This window comes from Argiope bruennichi, chromosome 8 (assembly GCF_947563725.1).
Source record: "Argiope bruennichi chromosome 8, qqArgBrue1.1, whole genome shotgun sequence".
NCBI classification, from domain to species: Eukaryota; Metazoa; Arthropoda; class Arachnida; order Araneae; family Araneidae; genus Argiope; species Argiope bruennichi.
The window spans coordinates 71,520,257-71,544,361 of record NC_079158.1 but is presented as its reverse complement, the minus strand read 5'-3'; the positions used below and the strand labels follow the sequence as shown (position 1 = coordinate 71,544,361).

The 24,105-nt window shown below is 28.5% G+C and overlaps 1 protein-coding gene across 1 annotated transcript in view; it reads right to left on the bottom strand.

Moving 5' to 3' along the window:
• Positions 1–2,746: 2,746 nt before the first annotated feature.
• Positions 2,747–24,105, bottom strand: part of LOC129980804 (choline/ethanolamine kinase-like) — a 33,495-nt gene continuing 12,136 nt past the window's right edge. Inside the window, exons 2-9 of the mRNA XM_056091189.1 lie at positions 18,612–18,837; positions 16,940–17,067; positions 13,511–13,603; positions 12,476–12,534; positions 10,141–10,228; positions 8,944–9,052; positions 5,723–5,908; positions 2,747–5,520 (exon numbers count right to left, since the gene is read on the bottom strand). Of these exons, the coding sequence (XP_055947164.1) occupies positions 5,431–5,520; positions 5,723–5,908; positions 8,944–9,052; positions 10,141–10,228; positions 12,476–12,534; positions 13,511–13,603; positions 16,940–17,067; positions 18,612–18,837 (979 nt within the window). The 3' untranslated portion in view covers positions 2,747–5,430. The remainder of the gene's footprint in view (positions 5,521–5,722; positions 5,909–8,943; positions 9,053–10,140; positions 10,229–12,475; positions 12,535–13,510; positions 13,604–16,939; positions 17,068–18,611; positions 18,838–24,105) is intronic.

Here is a 24,105-nt window from a genome sequence, read left to right as displayed (position 1 = left end):
TAAACCAATCTGATTCGTTTCAAATTTGCGCACATTATGTTTCTTCATACAGAGAGATAAAAATTCTTTTGCATAAAATTTGCATTCATTGCATAATAATTCTTAAAAGATGGTTATTTTTAAAGAATATATATTTTTTTCAATCTTACGACTACTAACATTTTTTTTTCCGACAGGGAAAAATATAAGAATATACATATGGGTATCAATGTATCACTACCCACTATGCAATCTGGCCGGCAAGAACTTAATATTTTTTTCTTACCTCGAGAGTGAGATAACTTCAACTTCTTCTGTTAATCTTTTTATTTCTTATTTTTATTGTATGAATAAATATACTCTTGTTCCTCGTAAAAAAAAAATGCCGTTGCGTTGTTTCTTGAAGCCCTGAACAATTTTAAGTGGAGGAATCAATCCGTATCCACACATTCTGGCCTGAAAAATTAATTCATATATATATATATATATATATATATATATATATATATATATTGTTAACACTTTCGAGAATTACCGCTGACTTTTTAGGCTAATCTCATTCCTAATTAATTGCACTAAAGTGGAAACATTCTAATATTAAGCAGAAAGAACTACTTTTCAAAAATATTAGAAATATGGTTCGTTTAATTGAATCGGGTTTCTAAATTAAATGTGCCTGATATGAACTGATAATATTCAAAATTTAATAGTTCGGAGAATGGCGGTAAACATTGAAATTATTTTTATTGGAGATTAGTATGAGAAGTTAAGAAATTCTGTAAATACATTTATTTGTTAGAACAAAATGTTATCTTCAAATGTTAAATGGTGATCTGAATTCAGAATTTTTAAATAATTCTTTTTGAAATTTTTATTATCACGATTCTGATGCCTTTTTTAAAATAGCGTTCATTTGGTTGAGTATAATAGAAGAAATACTGTACATTAAATTTTGTTCGAATTCATAATCTTCCGTAATGCTAGAATGGTTCGAATAAGGTCAGATCATCCTTCACAGATCATCCACACCAAGTAAATAATGAGGTGCCACTGTGCCACTCCATTTTATAATCTAAAGATTCAGTAGGGTTATGGATGACAACGCCATATTAGTCACTCCGATCCACTGACTGAATGTCTGGTTAGAGTATACCTTTAAGCCTAATCTCATTTTATGCACCACAAGCCTCCTTCCTGAGCATCTATTTCTAGCTTGGTAAATACATTCAAGGACTAACAGAGTCAACTCAAAAAGTAATGGCAGAATGGGTGGGATTGGCGAAAGACTGAGAATTCATTTGGCCTCTTCACGCCACTCCAATTGTACCATCTATTTAAGATGGCGCAATGTCTCATGAGACTGGTAAGTTTATTTCTTTCCTGAAGGAAAGCTATTTCATAAGCTACCAACAGATATGGATTGATAATTGTATTCCTGAATTGCAATATATGTGTGGGAATTCTTAGAGGATGTGGTGAACAGAGCAAATCCTCGACTATTGGGGAGTTGGAACAAGCTCTCAATAACGAATTTGAAACTACTCGTGACTTTGCGATGCTGGAGATAGCAGCTGCTAGCTTTATGTTCCACTTGCGATATATAACTATTACAATGGTAAGCATTTCCAAAATATTAGTGTGATAACCTACAGTTTTCTGCATCAATATCTGAAACATGAATACCAAATAATGGTGGGATACGGAATTAACACAAGCAATGTATTAATTAATTCATGAATGTATACATTATTCTCTTCCAAGCATATTTTTAATAATTAAAATCGTTTGCTTGTAATTCCATTTAAGAATTGTTAATCCGTACCTCCTCTATAGCATAAAGGGTCTAACAATATCGTTATGATACTTTTAGAACATTGTATTCATTCAATACAGCATCCCAAATATCGGGCAACATCGTTGAGATATTGTACAATACCATGAGCTAATAGGGCTTGTAAGAGAATTGATAGAAGAATTGAGAATTCCCAATCCGTCGTGATTGTGGCACTAAAGTATTTTTCTAATAAAGTTCTGAGTGTGTTAAGGTTAGGGCAGTGGAATGCTGATTTGAGTGTCTTTTTTATCATCAAATCATGGCTCAAAATTACGAGCTCCACCCAAACAGAGCCATCATGTAGTCTCAAATTGGAAAATTAACCCTTTCTAGGGCCGTGGGAAGTATGCTTCCCACCAAATTTATTAATCTTTGTATGAAATTATGTAGGCTGGCATAAGTTCTGACAAATTTTTATAGTAAGTCAGAAACTTATATGCTCCAGTTCTTTATCTCAGACAAAATGATGTGTCTTGATTTGTTACTTAATTATTAATTAATCAAATATAATCAATCAAATTTATCTAATAAGCTAAATGAATCCCTTTTCTTATTCTAATTTCAAGCCTAACGATATTTTAACATAATATGACTAGAAAAAAATGGCCCTTTAAATGGTTAATTTAATGAACCAACTCAAGAGTGCTATTCTTTGCAAGGTGTTTATTTCTATTTTCAAAATGGTCGTTGTGATGGATAAAGTTTGGATAAAGTTAGTTTTCATTACATTACAACTCTTTAAATAGTATTATTAAAAACGCATTATTTTATTGCTTTGTGTATGAATATAACATTGGATCAACTAAATAACACATTTTTCAGTTAAAAAAAAGTAAACTAAATCATTTCAAAGTGATAACATTTTTATTTTATATTCTGTGGTGCAGATACTAATTTTATTATACTAATAATATTATAAATATTAAGAAAAATGTCTAAAAGATATATAAAAAGATAAAAAGCGTATAAAAATTACATATAAAAGCATCACTAATGTCTATAATGTATTGAGATCTGATAAAACATAACATGGATGTTCCAATTAGTTCAAAAGTGACTCTAAGTAAAAAACTATATTAATGTGCTAGAAATATTTTCATTTCTAATTGTACATTACAAATGTTCACTGTATAGTTTCCTTTTGAATTCTAATATAGAAAGGAAAAATATATAAGAATACATATTTTAAAAAATTACAATGCACAATGCTTGCAGTGCATAAGGTTAAATAAACCAATTATAGTCTAATTCTTTTTGAGGAAATGTAAAGAGCTATCTCATTATAGATGATGAAAATAGGTAGAGTATATATTTTCTCAATATAGATATCTCTTTTATAAAAATAAATATAAATGCCAAGTAAAGTCACTTTTATTCTTATGAAATATAAAATATCAAATTCCTTTTCAAAATGAAGCTCATAAGCATGCTTTTAATATTAGTACATTTTGAGTTAATAAAGTAGGAATGCTGCAAATATATTATCTTTTAAGAAATAAGTTTATCTCAATTTTAACAGTATTTAAAAAAATAACGACACCTAGAATCCAGTGCTTTATATATTACAAACAGAAACCAGCTAAGAAATTTTAATTGTTTTTTACAAAATTAAATAAAACGTACATAAGAGAATATATCACAGGTAAGATAGTTTAAATATATAAAAAAATATTTTCGACAATGTAACCATAAATACATTTAGCAGCATTCATTCTCTTGACATGCAATCAGATAAAGTTAAATCTCATTGTCTATATTGAAAATAAAAAGCACTAGACAGGCGATAAGAAATCAAAGAAATAAATATTTAAAATTCAAGGACATATACCTTACAGACTACTTCAAATGTCACTCAAGTGACTGATCAGATAAATGTCCTTTCATGAGATACTTTTTTTTCACAAATTGAACGAAAAGTGTTATAGGCAATTGGGCCCACAAATTTTAAACTGCTTCTCAGGAGAATTATTGAATATATATATATATATATGTCTAATAATAATTTGAGTTTTGTAACACCCTGTGGAAATATCCTTTTATAAGCGCTATAATTCATTTTTTTGAAGCCTTGTTGAAATGAGGTTTTATGCCGTGTTCTTTTACATAGTTTCTAACTGCTGATGAGATTAATCATTTCACACTCTGAACCGCGTTGAAACACCAACAGGATGAAAAAAAAATTATTGGTGTTTGTTCCAGTTCCCATTTAGTCATGATATGAAACGAAATTAGTGGTAAGACATTGATTATATACTGTGCAGAGTTTAAATAAGTTCAGGTTGATGTCATAATCGAATACAGTGGAGTCACCTGTACAAAAGTTTCAAATAAATCATTAAATAACACTGAAGTCTTAAGTCTAAATTGAAGCTTCTACCATTTTTATATTTAATACTTAATATGTGAATTTAGTTTTAGTTAGTTATTAGAGGAAAATAAAAGGATTTAATCTGAGGTTACATTTCAACTAGTCCTTAGAAGAGGATATTCTGAATTCAGTTGTTAGAAGATGGCACTGTGAGAGGAAAACTGACCTTTCGAATCTTTAGATAAAGCGAAATCGTTAGGACTAGATTTCTAAATCGTTGAATAAAGTTGAGCTATTTAAAATTATAGTATCACTATGTTAAGACTTCAAAATTTTAAATCACCGGACAAAGAAATGATTTGTAGTAATGGAAATATTAGAATCAGAAAGTTTATACTTAAATTTTTTTGAATAATAAGTAACTTTATTATAAAGTCTCCAAACTATATTTTTTACGATTTGCTGAAATTTTTCGAGATTGCTCTTGGTTATGAGAGCAATGATCGATTTGCATAACAAAATGAGTAGCATTTAAAGAATATTTCCGATTTCATATAATTCTCCCTCTATTGTGTTAAAAACTAATCCGAACAACGCGGGATTTTCATGTACGATTTAAATTCATCACAAAATATCCACATAGAAATAGTAAAATGATTTTTCATATAGTTTTTTTCATCAAAACAACATGAACAACTAAATGCCCATGCTCTCTTTTTTCTCAAGCTTGAAGTAAAAGCTAGGAACAGAAATATATAACCAGATAAGTGAACCAAGTCATCTATTATGTCATACTACAAAGTCATCTATTCGTACATTGTCATTGTCGTGACTGTAAGTTCTTTTAAAAAATATTAATTTTTACTTTTCAAAGTGCTGTAAGATTTAACTATATTGTAATACATTTTTTTATTTATAAATATAAAACTGAAGGAGAAATAAACTGAAGATTTAGAATGGCAAATACATATAGTTGTGAATTCATCAAGATAATGATAAAAGTAATAACCATACAATTTCGATAAGTAGTGATAAAAGCTAAATACAAAAATATTTAGAATAATATTCTTTAATTTACTTAAGCAGATACTAAAAATATAAATATACTATACAGTTTATAGCAAAGTTACAAAACTAATGTCAGATTCAGTTTGGCAGTTTCCTCTGTTTAAAGCTTCGATTTAAATGACATGCTTCATTCCTCAAGGTGTTTCCCCTAGTCATTTTGTAGGTTCGGTTAATGAATTTAATTTTTAACCGAATATTTTTTCAACAGTGATCTTTATCGTATTCAACCTTGAATTGTTAATTAGGGCTCCGAATCACCATTCACAAGCGCCCGACTCAGGAACTTTTTCTTAAGCGTCATAAAGACACTTAGTCTTGTTTTGCCATGTTCCTAGAATAAAACAAAAATACTAAATAAATACATTAGACTCAAGTTCGATAAAAAAAGAATAAATGATAAATATGTAATGTTATAATAAGTATTAATGTCGTCTGCTCTTCGTCAGAATTTCTTTACAGTAGGAAAAAAGACTTAAGAAATATTGTAATTTTATACTACTAAAGGAGTATTTTTGTGATATGGTTTAACTTACTCTGTGGGCAAAGTCCATGCATGATCGAAAAGTCATTTTCCAACTCCAGAGTGACCAAAGAAGATGAACTGCCATGCTGAATAAATCGATTTCTTGTAGAATGACCTTGATCTCGTTCTCTATAGATTCTGGTCGGAGGACCCCTTCTTCCACCAGCTGATCTAGATAAACTCTGATGTATGAGATCTGCGAATGGTACAAACATTATTAAAGTATTTATTCGATTATACAAATGCTATATTGTTTGTATATACATTTTCCAAGAAAAAGCAAACGTCATCCATCAGTTGTTATGAGTCATATTAGAAGTATTGGCAAAAAAAAAAAAAAAAAACCATTTTTAAGAAATTATTTAATGCACATTACAAATCTTTACATTATATTAGTTCTAATCTAGCTATTTTTTATTAATATTTAAATTATATTTTTGATAATATGTACGAGTGCTAACAAGAGAGGTTATATAAGAGTACAAAAATGTTCGATTTTATTGCTACTGATTCCCATTATAAATATCTCATTTTTCAAATACAATTGAATTCGGCTAATACGAGTATTTTTAATTCGAATGTTTTCCTTTTTATCATAGTTTTAAAATATCAACTATTATTTGAATTTATTTTGATTAATTCTAAAATCAAAATTGAAAATTGTAAAAAAGTTATTTTATTTTTTGAATTGTTTTAGTTCGTTAAATACATATTTTATATTCTCAATGTGACTAATGAAATAAGATTCATAATTTAACTACGATTCTTTTATAATTAGATGATTTTATTATTGTACAATGAATTAAAAATTATCACTTTGAACATTTTAGACAGAAACTGTAATGCTTACTTTGATGTGTTTATATTGAAAGTAACTATATTTGCAGTGTTTATATTGAACTTATTTGCATCTGTGAGGCTTTCATAGATGCCAATTATGAAGTAATTCGTAAAGCTATTAAATGTTAAAAATAAATCTTTACTGTTATGTCTAGTTGAAAAATTGTCATGTTTTCATACCTGATACAATTTTAGACACGATTCTTCGATTCAAATTTTATTGTAGTCATAAAAGACTCGAATTAATCATTCTCTTTAATTTAAGAATTCAGAATGTACTTATTTTGCAATGTTTAAGAAAAAAAATTATGCTAAACAAAACTCTATAACTTTTTATTTGAATATATTGGAATTTCAATAATGTATAGGGAATGTTAAAATATTCATTGCTTAACATATTTTCGAAATATTCATCTAAGCAATGTTTTATCTACTTTTTGGCATCTTGTTTTCTTCTCAAAACATTTTTTTATTTATTAGTAATTATATTAAACAAAATTTACATTCAATTAAAATTTAAAATTCACAATTCTTTGCCAATATAATGTGTTTCCAAAAATGATTCAAGGAGTTACAATGGTATTTCATTTTTACAGGCCATTTACTAAAGAATCGTTTATTGAAAGTCGTTTCTCCAGTGATGAATTTAATATTTTTTTTCGACTTATGTATATAAAATACAAAATTAGAAATCGTAATTATTGAAAAATTTTACATCACTATTCTGATGAATGTCCAGTTTTTAGACCACCCTCCACTTGAATACGTACTTCCCTACAGAGTCTGCAGAAAGTTTCGTTAAAAAGAAAACTCAATTAAACGGAGTTTCGCTCTATATTGCAGGAGGTGAAGAGTACCATATTTTTTTTTAAAGAAATGAAAAGCATATAAGAAGTGAGACTTCATTTTAAGGGTTTTGAAGACTGTCCATTTTTGGGACCACTATTTAAATGTAATTAGTTAATCCATTTAGTTTAATGTAATTAGTTTGGGTGATTATAAAACCTTTATATATTTTGATTTTTCAAAATAATTTTTTTATTGCTAATAATGTTGGCAGTAGAAAGACAGAGCGATAGTTATTTGCATTTATTTGCTTAAAATTACGTATGAGAAAATGCGGAACGATTTGAAAAATCAAGCGCCACTAGATTGGATACGAAATATTTAGTGAACTGTAAGGGAACTGGTAGTGTTAAAGATGAAGATCGTTTTCCTGATAACCTATAATATTGGAAACCATAGTATACATTCGTGGGTCACTTATCTTATTATGAAAGATATGTTAATAATGAAATCACTCAGTCCCAGTCAGGGAACCGCTATGCCACAGATTGAATAATCAGGTATACCACATTCAGATTGTCTATCCTCCAGGAGGTAAGGACTATGCAACTATGTTGAGAGATTAACTGATAGTCTTTAAGACTTTGAAATTTTAGCTCACCAATTCTTATTCTGTTAGATCTTCTAGTCTGGGTTTTGTAAAGTCCTAGATATAATCTGGCAAGACAATAGCATTGAACTGCCAACATCTAAAGTGACTAAAATTAACCAAGTATATTGGAAAGAAAGTTTCTGTTTATAATGGAATGCTAGAGAAAATGTCTAGATATGCTGGTTAGTCACAATGAAATGTACATAACTTGTAGTGGCCGTAGGTTACCATAATATGGAATGCATTATTGTAATTAAAATCATTTTATGTAGGAAATATTTGGTGACTTTATAATCGCCCTATATAACAAAGGCATGGTTAAGTGCTGATTCTCAAATAACAAACATCTTATAATTAAGCCTATCCAAATTTTTGAATAGTTTCTATTCAGAGAGATAGATATTTTTAAACTTAAAGTGAATAAACATAATGAATATTTAGTCAAATTATTTTGAAAATGAACCTCGAGTTTGATGATTATTTCAAGCATGATACTAATGAAATTGATTATTTCTTAAAATATTTTACTTTTGAGTAAGACTGTGAGATATAAACATATTTTTCATAAATTTATTTTGTCAATATTAATTCGTTCATATTTTTATGTCTATTAAAGGAATTTTCTTCATAAATGCTTAATTTCTTTTTATTCACAAATAAAGCAGAGAAGTTTTAGGAAGAAAAAAATAAACATAAATAAACATCAGGAGAAACTTTTACCTGAAAATCTTAATTGAAGTAGGTTATGCTTTACATATTAAAATTGTAATGGTGAAAGCTGTGCAGCTTCTACTTCTGACAATTAAAACCCAAAATTACCAAAAGCCGATAAATGCTAACAGTACTTCATTAATGAAGTTTACAGAAATATAGTTACTTTCTCCTCATTTTTTTAGTACTTTTGGTAGTCATTTTCTTAAAAAAAAATATTTTTTTTGAAACTTTTCACTTACTTGTTCTTCTTTAGTGGGGAATTTTTCAGAATTGTATTCGAAATATGGATATTCACCAGTATTATAATCGAAACACCATTCAGCAAATTGATTAGCCAGATCGAATCCTCTGTGCAATAAAGAAATAAAAGTCTTTGTAATTTACAGGAAAATATTATACATAGAATTATATTCTTAAAAAACAGAATTAAGTAAATGTAAAGTCTCCAAAGAACTAAAAATATATTGTACTATGCAATATGAAACTTGGCAGAATTTTTTGTAATCAGAATCCTCTCTATTACGGAAAAGAAAAGTCATTGTAATTTATATAAAAATATAACATATAGAACTAGAGTTTTATGCAAACGAAGCAAAACATAGTAAATATAAAGTTCTTTAAAAAACTAAATTATCGAAGTATACAATAAGATATTCGATTAAAATAAAATGTATTTATTGTTATTGTTTATTAGGCTTTCTTGATGTAGCTCATTTTGTCAACAAATCCTGCCGATACTGCCAAGTTTAGTGGCGGAGGGGTGGTCGGCTGTACACAAGAAGCTCATTTAGTCTAGTCCATGAAACGAGGAATCTTGATGAAGCAGAATTTTTGCTTGTTAAATTAACCCAGAGCACTTAGATTGTGCTTAATTGAAGTCCGATTTAGTGTCAACTTAATTATACACGAATTTAGAATTGTAGAGTGTAGAATTATAAAATGTAATGTAAAATATCTAAATTAAATTTTAATTAGATACTACCACTTTGTTTTAATTACTACAATGATTGAGGTAAATTGATATGATTGGGGATGTAAAAGGTTTGACGACGCTATAAAAAAAATGCATATTTTTTCTAATAATTTGACCAGACAAAACAATTATAACAGTTATTTGTTCGAGAAATAATTATGATTTTGAAGAATTTGATTTCACTTTTGAGAACTGCAACTAAATAAGTAAAATTTATCTTTCAAAATTAAAACAATCCATTGCATAACAATGGAACAAAATAATATTAAAACAACTATCAAATCTGAGAAGTTGTAACATAAGTATTTTTTCTTTACTATATTTGGAAAATTTTTATATCTCTAATTACGAGTTAGTTAAAGATTACCCAAATTGCGCCATTCTAATTATTTTCTGATTGATGTGTTGAACTAAAATTATTAGAAAAAAAAGCATAATTTTTAAATGATTATAAACCAATTACCTGTAGTTGTATGCTCCAAATTCAAAGTCGATCAGCATAATTTTGGGCTCTTCATCTGATGGAGAATCTTCACGCAATAATATATTACCTGCCAAATTAAAATGCAGAAGACTTTATTACATTTTAATATAACATGATTGATTTAAAGATTAATTGCTTTTTAAAAATTGATTAATGCTTCATGGACAAATGGGATATAAAATAGAAGAAACGCTTAAGAAACGTAAGAACAATCCTTTTTATTATGGAGTTGAATACTATTTGATTAGCTAAGCCTTGTGTATGTTACGAAGTGTGATAAATTGGCGATTATGCATAATTACCGGTGATTATTCATAGTCATTATTGCATAATTACCATGATTATGAATAATCTACGGTAATTATAAAAATCACCGGATTGATTATGGGAGATGGACTGGATTAAAATGGGATATAAAATAGAAGAAACCCTTAAGAAACATGAGAACAATCCTTTTTATTATGGAGTTGAATACCCTTTGATTGGCTAAGCCTTATATATGTTACGAAGTGTGATAAATTAGCGATTATGAAAAATTACCGATGATTATTCATAATCATTATATGAATAATTACCGGTGATTATGAATAATCTGTGGTGATTATAAAAATCACCGGATTGATTATGGGAGATGGACTGGATTAAAATGGGATATAAAATAGAAGAAATCCTTAAGAAACGTGAGAACAATCCTTTTTATTATGGAGTTGAATACCCTTTGATTGGCTAAGCCTTATATATGTTACGAAGTGTGATAAATTAGCGATTATGAAAAATTACCGATGATTATTCATAATCATTATTGAATAATTACTGGTGATTATGAATAATCTGTGGTAATTATAAAAATCACCGGATTGATTTTGGAAGATGGACTGGATTAAAATGGGATACAAAATAGAAGAAACGCTTAAGAAACGTTATGTTAATCTTTTTTATTATAGAGTTTTATACCCTTTGACAGGCTAAATATTATTTATGTTACGAAATGAGAAATTGGCGATTATATATAATTACAGGAGTTCATTCGTAATCACCAATAAGTTAAGTGGTGATTATTTTTCATGCATTCTTTAATAAAGGTTCCAGTTCTCTTTCCGCTCTCGTGTAAAATTGTTGACATTGGACAAGGCCATGAGCCCTCAAATATTTATTTCCTAAGACCCGTGTTTCAATTTTGAGTGTTTAATAGCAAATAAATAAATAAATAAATAAAAAACGATATTTGAGTATTATTGATTGCATGCTATTGGCAAACAATCGTGACGAATGGTTCTATATAAAGATTAATCGCTGAGATGTGGTTAATACATCAGCGTAAGTAATCTTCCTTTCATATTCTCTGATAATATATTTAAGTATTATTACCACGTATCATTTGGCGAACAATAGTTGCGAAATATCCCATTAACATGTGATCTTTGGCGATTAATCACTGAAATGCAACTAATACACAAACAGCCGAATACATAGTTTGGAAGGGTTTTTTTTCTGACCGATTAAAGCTTAAATTAGACATGGATTTACAATTGTAATCATAATATAAAATAGCACATTTCATATATTTAAGTCATTGCTTATTTGAATTATAACATTTACATGCGAAAGACAGAGCGATAGAGGTCAAACCCTTGACGAAATTGGCTCTAATTGGGGTTATCAGACTGTTGATTTTCACTAAATAAATTTCGTTCAGAATTTATAGAAATGTAAAAATTTAGATTATAGGCATATACCAAATTTTATAAAGGCATGTATCAATTTTATAAAGGCATGTGTTCACAGCCAGATAAGTTGACATAATTCCGAATTTGTGTTTTTGGGATTCAATGAGGTATGAAACGTAAAGATTTGTCAAAAATTGGAGTTCGAATTTTTTGACCATTATAATAATTTATATATTTAGTATACGATTTGACAAAAAGAAGATTTTACTTTTAATTACTCATAAAAGGTTTTAAAAAAATTAAATCGGGTAAGTTGGAATGTCAAAGGTAAATATCTACTTTACTCTATCTATAAATATTTACTTTACTTTAGTATGATAGATGAACTATGTTTGAACATATCTAGCAAAGTGGATAGGAGATGGTTAATTTGAGAAAAAAAAATAATAAAAGCTTTTCAGGCGCGTAAAGTGGAGATGATAACTTACATTTATAAATTACTTACGGAAAACAAACCTGAACAATAAAGATCGTCATACCATGGTTAGAAAAAATTTTGTAAAACAATTAAGTTTTAACCACAAAAGAAAAATGTATAAAGAATACATAGAGAAGAGCAAGACATGAAAGGAAAATATTTTACTGACCTCCTTGAAGATCGTTATGACAATACACCACAGGTGAATTGGATTTTTTCATTTCTTCTCTGAAAGGAAAATACTGTTTGAAAGTTCCATTTTTTCACCACAAATAAAGAGGGAAAACACATCGTCTAATAAAACTCATAAAAAAAACTTATCTGTTAAATTTTTGCAGTAATTATTTCAGCTTAATTAGAGATTTATCTGTTCTAAGGATACTTCACATTTCTTATTAAAAAAATGCAAACTTTGAAAAATGGCGAGTGGTAATTAAAAAATTATATAAAGTCAAGAAAGCAATAAATGAATTCTACTGTGGAAAAATGAGGTACCTAAAGAGTTCTTCATAAGCTCTTAATAAGAGTTCTTTATATTATCATTTAAAAATTTTGAGATTTAGGGGTAATTGATAACATTATCCTTTTCTTATTTGGAATAGGGCATTCTATAGAATGTCAAGATAGTTTTAGGTAAAGTATGAAACAATTAATATTCCACACATTTTCCGGGCATTAGATTTAATGCCAGATGACTAAATAGCAAAGTAGGAAATATGTTTCGAATATCACGTGATACGGTTTTTAGGTCTCATATTTTTTAATGGAATTATTCTATTATTTTTTAAATGACAATTGCATTTTTGTAGAATGTACATCTTTTAAGTAAGATTTTAGTATTACTTTTTTTTTATACTTTGCCTGAACAGCATTTGTCATTCTGTAAAATGTCTAGATATTACACAGTGCCTAAGAAAAGTAAACAACGCATTCAAATATTTATCATATTTATTAGTTTAACTAAAAGAGCCCGAGTATTCTATAGATTGTTAGCATTTCATCCAATGCTCATACACAAAGCTGCATGTTGAATTAATTAAAATTAATCTCATATTTGGATCAACTACACCTTTTTATTTATTTTCTTGACAACAATCAATATAACAAAATTATATTGTTTAGTATGACACCTTTGCTACTTTATAGTTGTGTCAAGTTAACTTTAACTAGAACTAAACAAGAACATATTTCAACATGAACTTACGAAAGCCAATTTATTTCCTCATTATACATGTCTGAATGTTCAAAAATTTTGTTTTTCTTTTCTTTTGAATCGTTTTCGACATCAGCCAGCCATCTGTTAAAAGAGATCTACGCATTAGAATATGAAAACATCAACCAATTTAATTTTCAAATAAAATGTTCAATAGAAAGCATATTTTTTAGAAATCGCATCTTATTGAGATGCTTTGTGCTCACTTTAAAAGAAAAAAAAACTATTATCAGAGTTTCTAAAATAGTTTGTTTCATAATTCTGAGGTTGTCAATGTGGAAGTTTTGATTTATTAATATACGGAGTACAAATGGCTGAAAAACGCTATGCATATTTTATAACGTAACTGATTTCAAAATATACTCTATACTCAGAGGGCATCTAAAAGCCGTTTACAAACTTTAAACATAGACAATGTACTCAGAAACAGTTCATTTTTACAGTAGAGTATAAAATAACTAACTTAAAGAATGGCCCTATAAGTTACTTGCTTGTCAGTAAATTCAATAAAATGAAAAAAAATTACCAAATTTTAATGAATTTAAATTTACCATAGCAAGATAGCATAGTAAAAGTCGTTCACAAATTTTAAACATAGACAATGGACTCAGAAACAGTTCATTTTTACAGTAGAACATAAAATAACTAACTTAAAGAATGGCCCTATTACTTGCTTGTCAGTAAATTCAATAAAAGAAAAAAAAATTACCAAATTTTAATGAATTTAAATTTACCATAGCAAGATAGCATAGTAAAAGTCGTTCATAAATTTTAAACATAGACAATGGACTCAGAAACAGTTCATTTTTACAGTAGAACATAAAATAACTAACTTAAAGAATGGCCCTATTACTTGCTTGTCAGTAAATTCAATAAAAGAAAAAAAAATTACCAAATATTAATGAATTTAAACTTACCATAGCAAGATAGCATAGTAAAAATCGTTCACAAATTTTAAACATAGACAATGTACTCAGAAACAGTTCATTTTTACAGTAGAACATAAAATAATTAACTTAAAGAATGGCCCTATAAGTTACTTGTTTGTCAGTAAATTCAATAAAATGAAAAAACCAAATTTTAATGAATTTAAATTTATCATAGCAAGATAGCATAGTAAAAGTCGTTCACAAATTTTAAACATAGACAATGTACTCAGAAACAGTTCATTTTTACAGTAGAACATAAAATAACTAACTTAAAGAATGGCCCTATAAGTTACTTTCTTGTCAGTAAATTCAATAAAATGAAAAAACCAAATTTTAATGAATTTAAATTTACCATAGCAAGATAGCATAGTAAAAGTCGTTCACAAATTTTAAACATAGACAATGTACTCAGAAACAGTTCATTTTTTACAATAGAGCATAAAATAACTAACTTAAAGAATGGCCCTATAAGTTACTTGCTTGTCAGTAAATTCAATAAAATGAAAAAAAAAAAATAATGAATTTAAATTTACCATAGCAAGATAGCATAGTAAAAGTCGTTTACAAATTTTAAACATAGACAATGTACTCAGAAACAGTTCATTTTTACAGTAGAACATAAAATAACTAACTTAAAGAATGACTCTATAAGATACTTGCTTGTCAGTAAATTCAATAAAATGAAAAAAAAATTAATGAATTTAAATTTACCATAGCAAGATAGCATAGTAAAAGTCGTTCACAAATTTTAAACATAGACAATGTACTCAGAAACAGTTCATTTTTTACAATAGAGCATAAAATAACTAACTTAAAGAATGGCCCTATAAGTTACTTGCTTGTCAGTAAATTCAATAAAATGAAAAAAAATTACCAAATTTTAATGAATTTAAATTTACCATAGCAAGATAGCATAGTAAAAGTCGTTTACAAATTTTAAACATAGACAATGTACTCAGAAACAGTTCATTTTTACAGTAGAACATAAAATAACTAACTTAAAGGTTGGCCCTATAAGTTACTTGCTTGTCAGTAAATTCAATAAAATAAAAAAAAAAGAATTTCCAAATTTTAATGAATTTAAATTTACCGTAGCAAGATAGCATAGTTGTATAAATATTACCGTAAATAATACAGTATTGTGACAAATGGCAAGTAGGACGTTGTGTAAAAGCAAACCTAGAAAAATATTTAGAATAAGTGTTTAAAATTTTTGCCAACTGTGGCTGTATACACTTCTCATATTGCAATGGTGTCGTTGTATTATTGTAAATCTATATTCTATTAAACCTGTGTGACAAAAATTATTAGACAAATCCCTATATCTTCTTTAATACACTGAAAATAACTATTAGTGATGGCGATTCTTTACATTTTTTACCCTTATAAAAATGACTTTTTTTGTATGTCCAACCCGCCCTCAAAGTTTGTAAGCGGCATTTACGGACGCCTAATGCAATTACTCTGTCTAAAATTTTACGGTAATTTCTCAATTATGTGAGTAAAAATGTAAACATAGTTTGTAATCAGCTAAAAAAATTTTTAATTCTAATTTCTTGCATACTTATACAATAAAGAGCACCAAAGAATTAAAAACGAGGGGAAAAAAATCAAATATGCAATTTGGACATCTTTTTATAAATCGAGTGGGCCTACATTTTAATATATGTTTTCTATATGTTTAGACCTTACATAAAATTTCATATTCATAATTTCTTTTGTATTTGAATTATTCGTTTTGGGTACGCACGGATAAGTAGCTAGAACTATTTGATCTATCTGGCACTTTGTTGTACTGAATTATGGAATAGATTGAAATAAATAAGTTAAAAATATGTATTTTTTGATTTAGGAAGGTCTAAAACATGTAAATTAATTAAAAATTTTTGATGATTACGATTTTTTTTATATGTCATGTACCAGATAGTTAAGTCATCAAACTCATTAAATCTTGTCAATGTTAATTTATAGAAATCTATGTAAATGACTATAGCTTAAAGATGAATAAAAAGTTGATAGTTATTGAAAATATGCACGAAAAAGCACTTTTTCTTTAAATTTGTGTTATGAAGAGAAAGTATTTTCATTTAAAATTATACGAACATAAGTTTTCAGATTCCGAAAAAAATATGTTGAAAATAATAGAGGCAAAGCAACAAATCGTGAATCAACGAGAACCATCGTTTATTTCAATTTTTCGCGTTTTACAAGAGAGAAGAAAAAATTGAAGTTTTCGCAAACAGTAACGAATATTTCTGAAATTTTTTTCGAATATGATATGAGCATAAGATCACATACTCATACCAGAAGTAAAAAAGAAATTCAGAAATATCTATTATTGGTTACGAAAAGTTCAATTTTTTCCCTTCCTCTTGTAAAACTTGGGAAACTGAAATGAGTGGCGTTGCTTGTTGATTGACGAAATTTAAGCAATAATAATTGTATTTAAAATAACAGTATGGTTAAAAGTATATCTGTTTGGAGAATATACTTCTTCATATTGACTGGAAAGAAGTCCGGAGTCTTCTTTATTGGCACGTCCAGAGCATGGATTTTAGCCAGTTTTCGTGCTATTGTTGCATACATCAATCTGTAATCTTTGCATAAAAGGGTTCGAGACTATTGGGACAAAAAGAAGATATTAGTAATGAAATCATCAATAACAACTGTTTAGAGTACAAAATTAAGAAGATAGATGTATCAGTTGAGGTCTAGAAATCTGGACGTTCATTTTGCAATGACTCACCAAGACTCGTCAATAAGGTATAAAATTTTTTTTGGAAAAGTATTCAAACTGGCTGCGAGACAATGAGATACCTCTTGGTGTAGCAAATATACTGATCTTAAATTTAAATTTCGCATACATGGATATGAAAAAGTATGTTTCGTTCCGTTTTTACTACATTTCACTGTTTGGGTAGATATTTTCTGAGTATTCTGAGATGGATTCGATGTTTGATATCGTTCAATGATATATATATATATATATATATAATCTATCATAAAGGTCCGCGAATTCAAGCTATCGTACGATTTTTAAATTAAATATGAAATATGTCACTGAAGTATCAGAATTCATGAGATAATAATATTAAAATAAACAGATGGTAGCAGCATCTCATAAGAAATATATAAATGAAGAATGCATTATCACTGCCTGTTTTATGGATTTTTTAAAAATTTTGTTTCGTTTAATTACATTTTACTACTTGGGTACATCAGAGGCAGATAATCAAAGGGGATTCCCTCCCCCCCAAATTCGGCTTATTCTTTTATGATTTTTTATGCATATGTTAATTTTTTTTTGCAGTTATTTTATAAGCCCCATGTATACTAACTGGTTCAAATTCAAATTATCGATTAAATACTAAAATATTATTCTAATATTTCTAATTAATTATTGTTTACAGGTTTTATAATATCATATTTAAAAACAAAAAAAAAATTACTTTATATTTTAATAAATGTATGATTATGTAATTAAATAACATTTAGATTGTGTTCATAAGGTTCTTTTTTCAAACTATTTTATTTGAATTTTGAATTTTTTAAAGGAGAAATACTGAAATCAATGTATTGAAAAGATCTTGTATTTAAAAGTTTAGTCAAGATATCAGAATTTGGTTCATAAAACTGCTTTTATAAATAATGAAGATCAATAAAAATATTTGGTATAGAAAGTTAGAGATGGGAAAAGGCGATTTGCTTCGCCTAAGGATCTCTGGAGGACTTAATTTGATCCGGGATAAGCACTTATTGAGCATTCCCCGATGAGTTTCATGTTTGACATCGTTCAAAGATTAAATTTGTTCAATGATTTATTTTTCTTCAGTTGCCATTAAAATAATATATATCATTATTCAACATAACTACTATTAAATATTAAGGCTGATTTTAGTGCGCATGAATTTCAATTAACGGTTCATAGAAAGATAAAGGAGCATTACTTCCAATGATTAAATATTCTTTCTGAGAAAAGAGAATGAGCGAACCTAAGCTATTGCGCAATTTACCATAAAGCAATAAGATGCATGCCTTCATGTATATGTTAAACAAGAACATCAAATTCGGAAGAAATACTATTTCAAAAATTCAGAACACCAAACGTTACTGTTATAATATAATTGATGATTGAACTATGAAGACCAATCAGCTGTACTTACTGGAATAAATTCTTCCAATCTCCCATTGGGAAATACCCCATACAATTTCGGCCCCAATTTCCTCTCAGCCAGAAGCATGAAAGTTGCTGCTTCCGTGACAACAACATTTACATCTTCTTGCAGTGGCCCGTAAATCCTGAGGAGGACCTGTCTGGGGATTTTCGGGTTTTTCACAATGATGTTGTCTGAAAGGGCGCAGCGATAAAGGTTGTTGGACAATCCTCCACTGGAAGTAGAAAAATAAAAGAAAGAGTTGAAATGCATACAATTTCACTAGATCAAAATGTAACAATTTCAGAAATACAGGATGAAATATTTGGTATTTGTTTATTTTTATGGCAACCGGGTTTATTCGGCATGTTTCAGATTACACCAATATCACAAAGCTCCAATATCCATAAGATGCAAATATTTCACCGAAATAGTTGTCACTTGTCAATTTTCAGACTACGTCAAACTCCACTATATTAAGATTCCAAAAGAATCTGATTACATTCCTAGGTTTATTTGGTGATTTTCAAATTAAGTCAAGATCTCCAAGCTCCATTATACATAAGATGTCCCCATTTCACCAAAATGATTGTATTCCGGGTTTATTTGCCAGTTTTCAGATTGCGTCACGATCCATTATACTTAAAATTCCATGATTTCGGTAAGGTTGTTATCTTCCGGATTTATATGGCGATTTTCAGATTAAATCAAGATCGTCATTAAACATAAGATGTCAAGATTTCACCAAAAGGTTTATATCCCGCGTTTACTTGCAAATTTTGAAATTACGCCTAGCTCCATTATACATGAGATTAAAAGATTACCGGCAAGATGGCTCTATTACTGCGTTTACTGTCAGTTTTTGAATTATGCCAAGATCGCCAAACTCCATTATATATATATATAAGATGTCTATAATGCGTTAAAGTGGCTGGTAATGCTTTGTAGGTTTTGACAGTTTATTACGATTATTGCAAAAATAAGCAAGTACCCAAAAGTTTTATTGATAAAAATAAATTCTAGCTGCCAATGTGAAATTTGGCAGGGATTTAATTTTGCATTTAACTTAATTTCTTTTTTTGTACTTCTATTTAATTATATAAACGAACCCATGGAAAAATTTGCCTAGAGAGTAAAAGCCTTGTACAGCGATAACTGGAAAAACAATCGTCTTTGTTTTCATAACTTCCTTTGAAAATTTTATTTACAGACAAAATTTGGAAGATTTAAATAGAAAAAAAACAGTTACATTTATTAATACTTATTGAAAACATTTACAACATTTGCAGATAAAAAAATGGGGTAGGAAATGAAAAAAATTGGGTCCCGAGCAACACCGGATTATCTGCAAGTCATGTATATAATTACTTTTCTGAATGCAAAGGGTTAATATTATATATAAAAAATTCATGATTCAAGATAAAAGAAATCAAACTAGAATATTATTGAATGATATTAATTACTTATAATTAATATAAACATCAAGTCATTTTAATAAAGTTCCTTTAATTTTTAATAACAATAAGGATGAATGCGTGTGTGTGTATTGGCGCTCTACAGGTAAGACCACTTGATTTACAGCTATGAAATTGAAATTGGCACATATATACCTTGAGAATTAGAAATGCGCATCTCGGAGCGTCTTCTGTTTTGATTAAAATAAATTTAATAATAAATTAAATTTTGACGTTTTTCCTTGTTAAATTTCGAAAATATTACACGTTTTATCGAAATTTTAAAAAGATTGTATTACTATTGACATTAATTTAATAACCATGCAAATATTTTAAGAATGTTGGCTATTTTTTTAAAAAAAATTTCTTGTGCTTAGTTTCTATAATGATCCTATTGTTGCTCTGAAATTCAAAACATTCAAATTAAACATTCAAACATTTTGAATACAACCATTAGTTTATAAAATTTCAAAATAATGTAACATAACTGACATCTAAAGTATTTTAAGTATATTTCTTAACAATGAAAATTTTTTTATTGCCGCTTTTGCACTGCCATTTTTATATCTCGGATTCATTGCACAAGCCTTCAAATTAAGGGCTTTGGAAGTATATTCACTAGTTATCAGTGTGGACACAATATGTAGAAGCCTTTAGTACACATACACGCACATACACACGCGCGCACACACACACACACACACAAAATCTGGAATACAAAACACTTTTTACAATATTTAGTATTGATTTAATAGTTATGTCTAATTCGAAATACATATGATATTTCAAAATTAGGCTAACAAGAAATTCAATACCCTAAAAAAATTCCGACTATCGATAAATTCAAATTAAAAATATTTGAATAAACCAATTTTCCCTACAGTATTTTTAAATTTCTTATTCGAAATTAGTTTTCAAAATTAGCCTTTAAAATAATTGGCGCCGTAAATCAGTATGTAGTTGTACATCAATTCTTTCAATTTTCCTTCAGTTACATTAAAAACTTCTCGCAATCCAAAAGCATAAGTGAGATGTGTCACACAATTTCTGTGTGACACATCAGTCTTCAATACAAGTGTCGAATATATCATATTTCGCACGTGTCATAAGTGTCATCAAGCGCGGATTCCTTACCCACCCCCTTTCTCGTTATTATTGAAGGGAATAAAGTCGATTGATAAGCAGATCAGACCGCATGTCACAGAGAAATTGCTCTTCTCTGCTCATAATTTCTGATATTTCCGGTCATTCAAGTCGAGAATTGTGAGATACAATGCAAGACATAGAAATTGCCCTGCTAAGCTCTGCCTGCGTCACCTATACGTCAGTGAGAGAGAGCCCTGTCTTAGTTTTTCATCAGAATTGCGGCCATTTTTTTTTATCAGAATTGTTATTGGTGCCAAAAGTATAAGCATTAAAGATGAAGTTCCATCTAAAGCCCAATAATAAGAAGAAACGTAAATTTTTAAATCAGTTTCTTTTTCATAAAAATTGCTTTTGATATATACGTTGATGATATTAATGTGATATATCAATCTAAACGTTTCAATTTCTCAGTGTCCAAAAAGGTTTGAAATTATTTTTGTGTATCTGAGAAATGATAACTCAAAAACACTTTGAACTAGACTGCTAAATTATGGGATGCTGTCTTTACTCCAAATTCATATATATCTGCGAAATTTGGTAGAAATTTGCCTGTCTGCCTGTCCAAGTATATGTTAAAACACTAACTATTAAAAATTGATGCATTATTTTAGCATCTAAATATACTATATTTTGAATCAAATTTATCAAATATCGATCTTCTAATTAATATAAGTAACATACTCTCTAATAAAGATGTTATCTCAGAGGACGCCTTGCATAGCATTGGCGTACAATAGTTACGAAACGCTAACTTTTGGCCAGAATTTAACAATTTTACTGAATCTATCGTGTCATCCTTGACGAGTTTTTTTGATAATTAATCTCTGGTAGGTGGTTAATATTCGAAAATCAAATTTGTATTTTAAACACAATTTTCCCAATCAACGTTACAGAAATTCGACATAAAACTACACATGTACAAAATTTCATACCAAATTTAATACATTTAAGTCATTCTGTTTCTGAGTTACAAGTTTATAAATGTACAGACCATCAGACGTTTAACCCCTTGTTGGGTTTGGCTGAAATTTGGTATTTGCCAACGCTATAGATATTATATATGTATACCGAATTTTATCTGTTTGGTTCTCTTCATTTTGTGATTATTTCAATAGTCGACAAATAGACTAACAAAAAGTTTGCTCAAAATTTAATAGAAATCTACATATTTTATATAGAGACCTCGTGTCATATTTCATTCGTCTAGCTCAAAGCGTTTTTGAATCACCTTGGCCATAGAAAGACAGACAGGCATTTTCCAAAAAAGTGTTTTTCGAACTCTGTGTGTGTGTGGGGGGGGCCTGAAACCTCAAGATTCATTCAAATCTCGCGTTAATTTTTTGATATTCACAATACATTTTTAAAGCTACATATACAAGAAAGCAAAAAATTCAAAAATCTAAGTACCTAGATAAACATTTGAAATGTGATTACTAAAATTACAGTTAATTCTAAGTAAAATTTTGCTTGCTGTCGGTCTAAAAGTAAGCGACCAAAGGGTGTAGCCAGTTTATTTCACAATACTCTGAAGAACAAAACGTTCATATGAGGAACTGTCACACCAAGCGAAAGTAGATAAAAAAAAGGCGGATACTCCGCTGGTGTTATCATCCTCTCTCCGATTCCATTGTAATAAAATTCTGAGCTTGCTTGATGTTTGAATCTTTGGCCAGAGATCTACAATTTTTATAATGAGAGTAGGAATAACATTTCTACGTATTAGAGAGAATACCAGAAACTTTCAAAAGGACCCACTTCGACTGTTTTTACAGATCGGAAGAAAATGCCAAAAAGCTATGAATACTAATTTAATATTTTTCATTTAAGCTAGAAAAATGTATTTATTTCGGAAATGTCAACATAATATTCTCATATTTTTAATCTTTAGTAATAATGAGGAAGAATTCATGTCTTTCTTATGTTCGTCTCTTAGAGACACAAGGTAGTGAGTTCGACCAGAAGTATCGGAATTGGTGCAGGTATACTTAAAGGAGGATGAAAATGAGCTTCTAGTAGAATTTTTGGAGTTTTAATAATGAATTTTACTTACCTAAAAATTAAAGGAAACTTTGGCATTTTCCCATGATATTTTTTCGAAAGTGCTGCAGCACTAAAATAATTTTGATATCATCTTACAATGAAAAAAAAATTATCTTTTCAATGATACCAATAGTATTTTCCAATTTTAATTTACTTTCAAACCTATTTTATAACAATAAATTTCATTATTGAAATAAAACAATCTATATTTTTTGCTGTACTGCGATCTCCCTAATTTTGAAGAAAAAAAAATTAATGCGTAATTTGAAGCAATATTTCTTTTGTTGTAACCATAAAATCAAATCGTTTTCATTGTTTCATTGAACCTCTTATTTTCAAATCGTTGCCAAAACTCAAGGGATGAAATTTACAGTGGCAGTCAAAAGTATTCGTACACTTAAATTACTAACTTCAAAAGTGAATAAAATTTGAAATTGCTCAAAAATTAATAGAAATTTTCAAAAATCTTAATGTCTTTCAAGTCGTTGCATGAATGATTTGAATTTTTAAGAGGAAATTTTTAAATTTGGTCATAAAGAGCTTCTCGATAGAGTGAGAATTTGAATCTCACCACTAAACCTCGTGCTTCAAAAGTATTCGTACATCCACATTTCAAGTTGTAAAATAATAAAATTAAGACAATTTGTGCGCCAAATATCGTTTGTGGGGATATATTTGGCGAGATGTTATGTTATTCTTACTTTTACTGCTTTATCTGTTTCATTTTTATGTTTACTAGCTTTAAAACTCGCATTTTTTGTTGTTAATCATATAGCTTTAAGTTGAGATGGCTCGGAAGAGAAAAGAAACTTTTCTTGCTGAAAGAAAACTGATAATGAAACTACATAATAACTATAACTCTT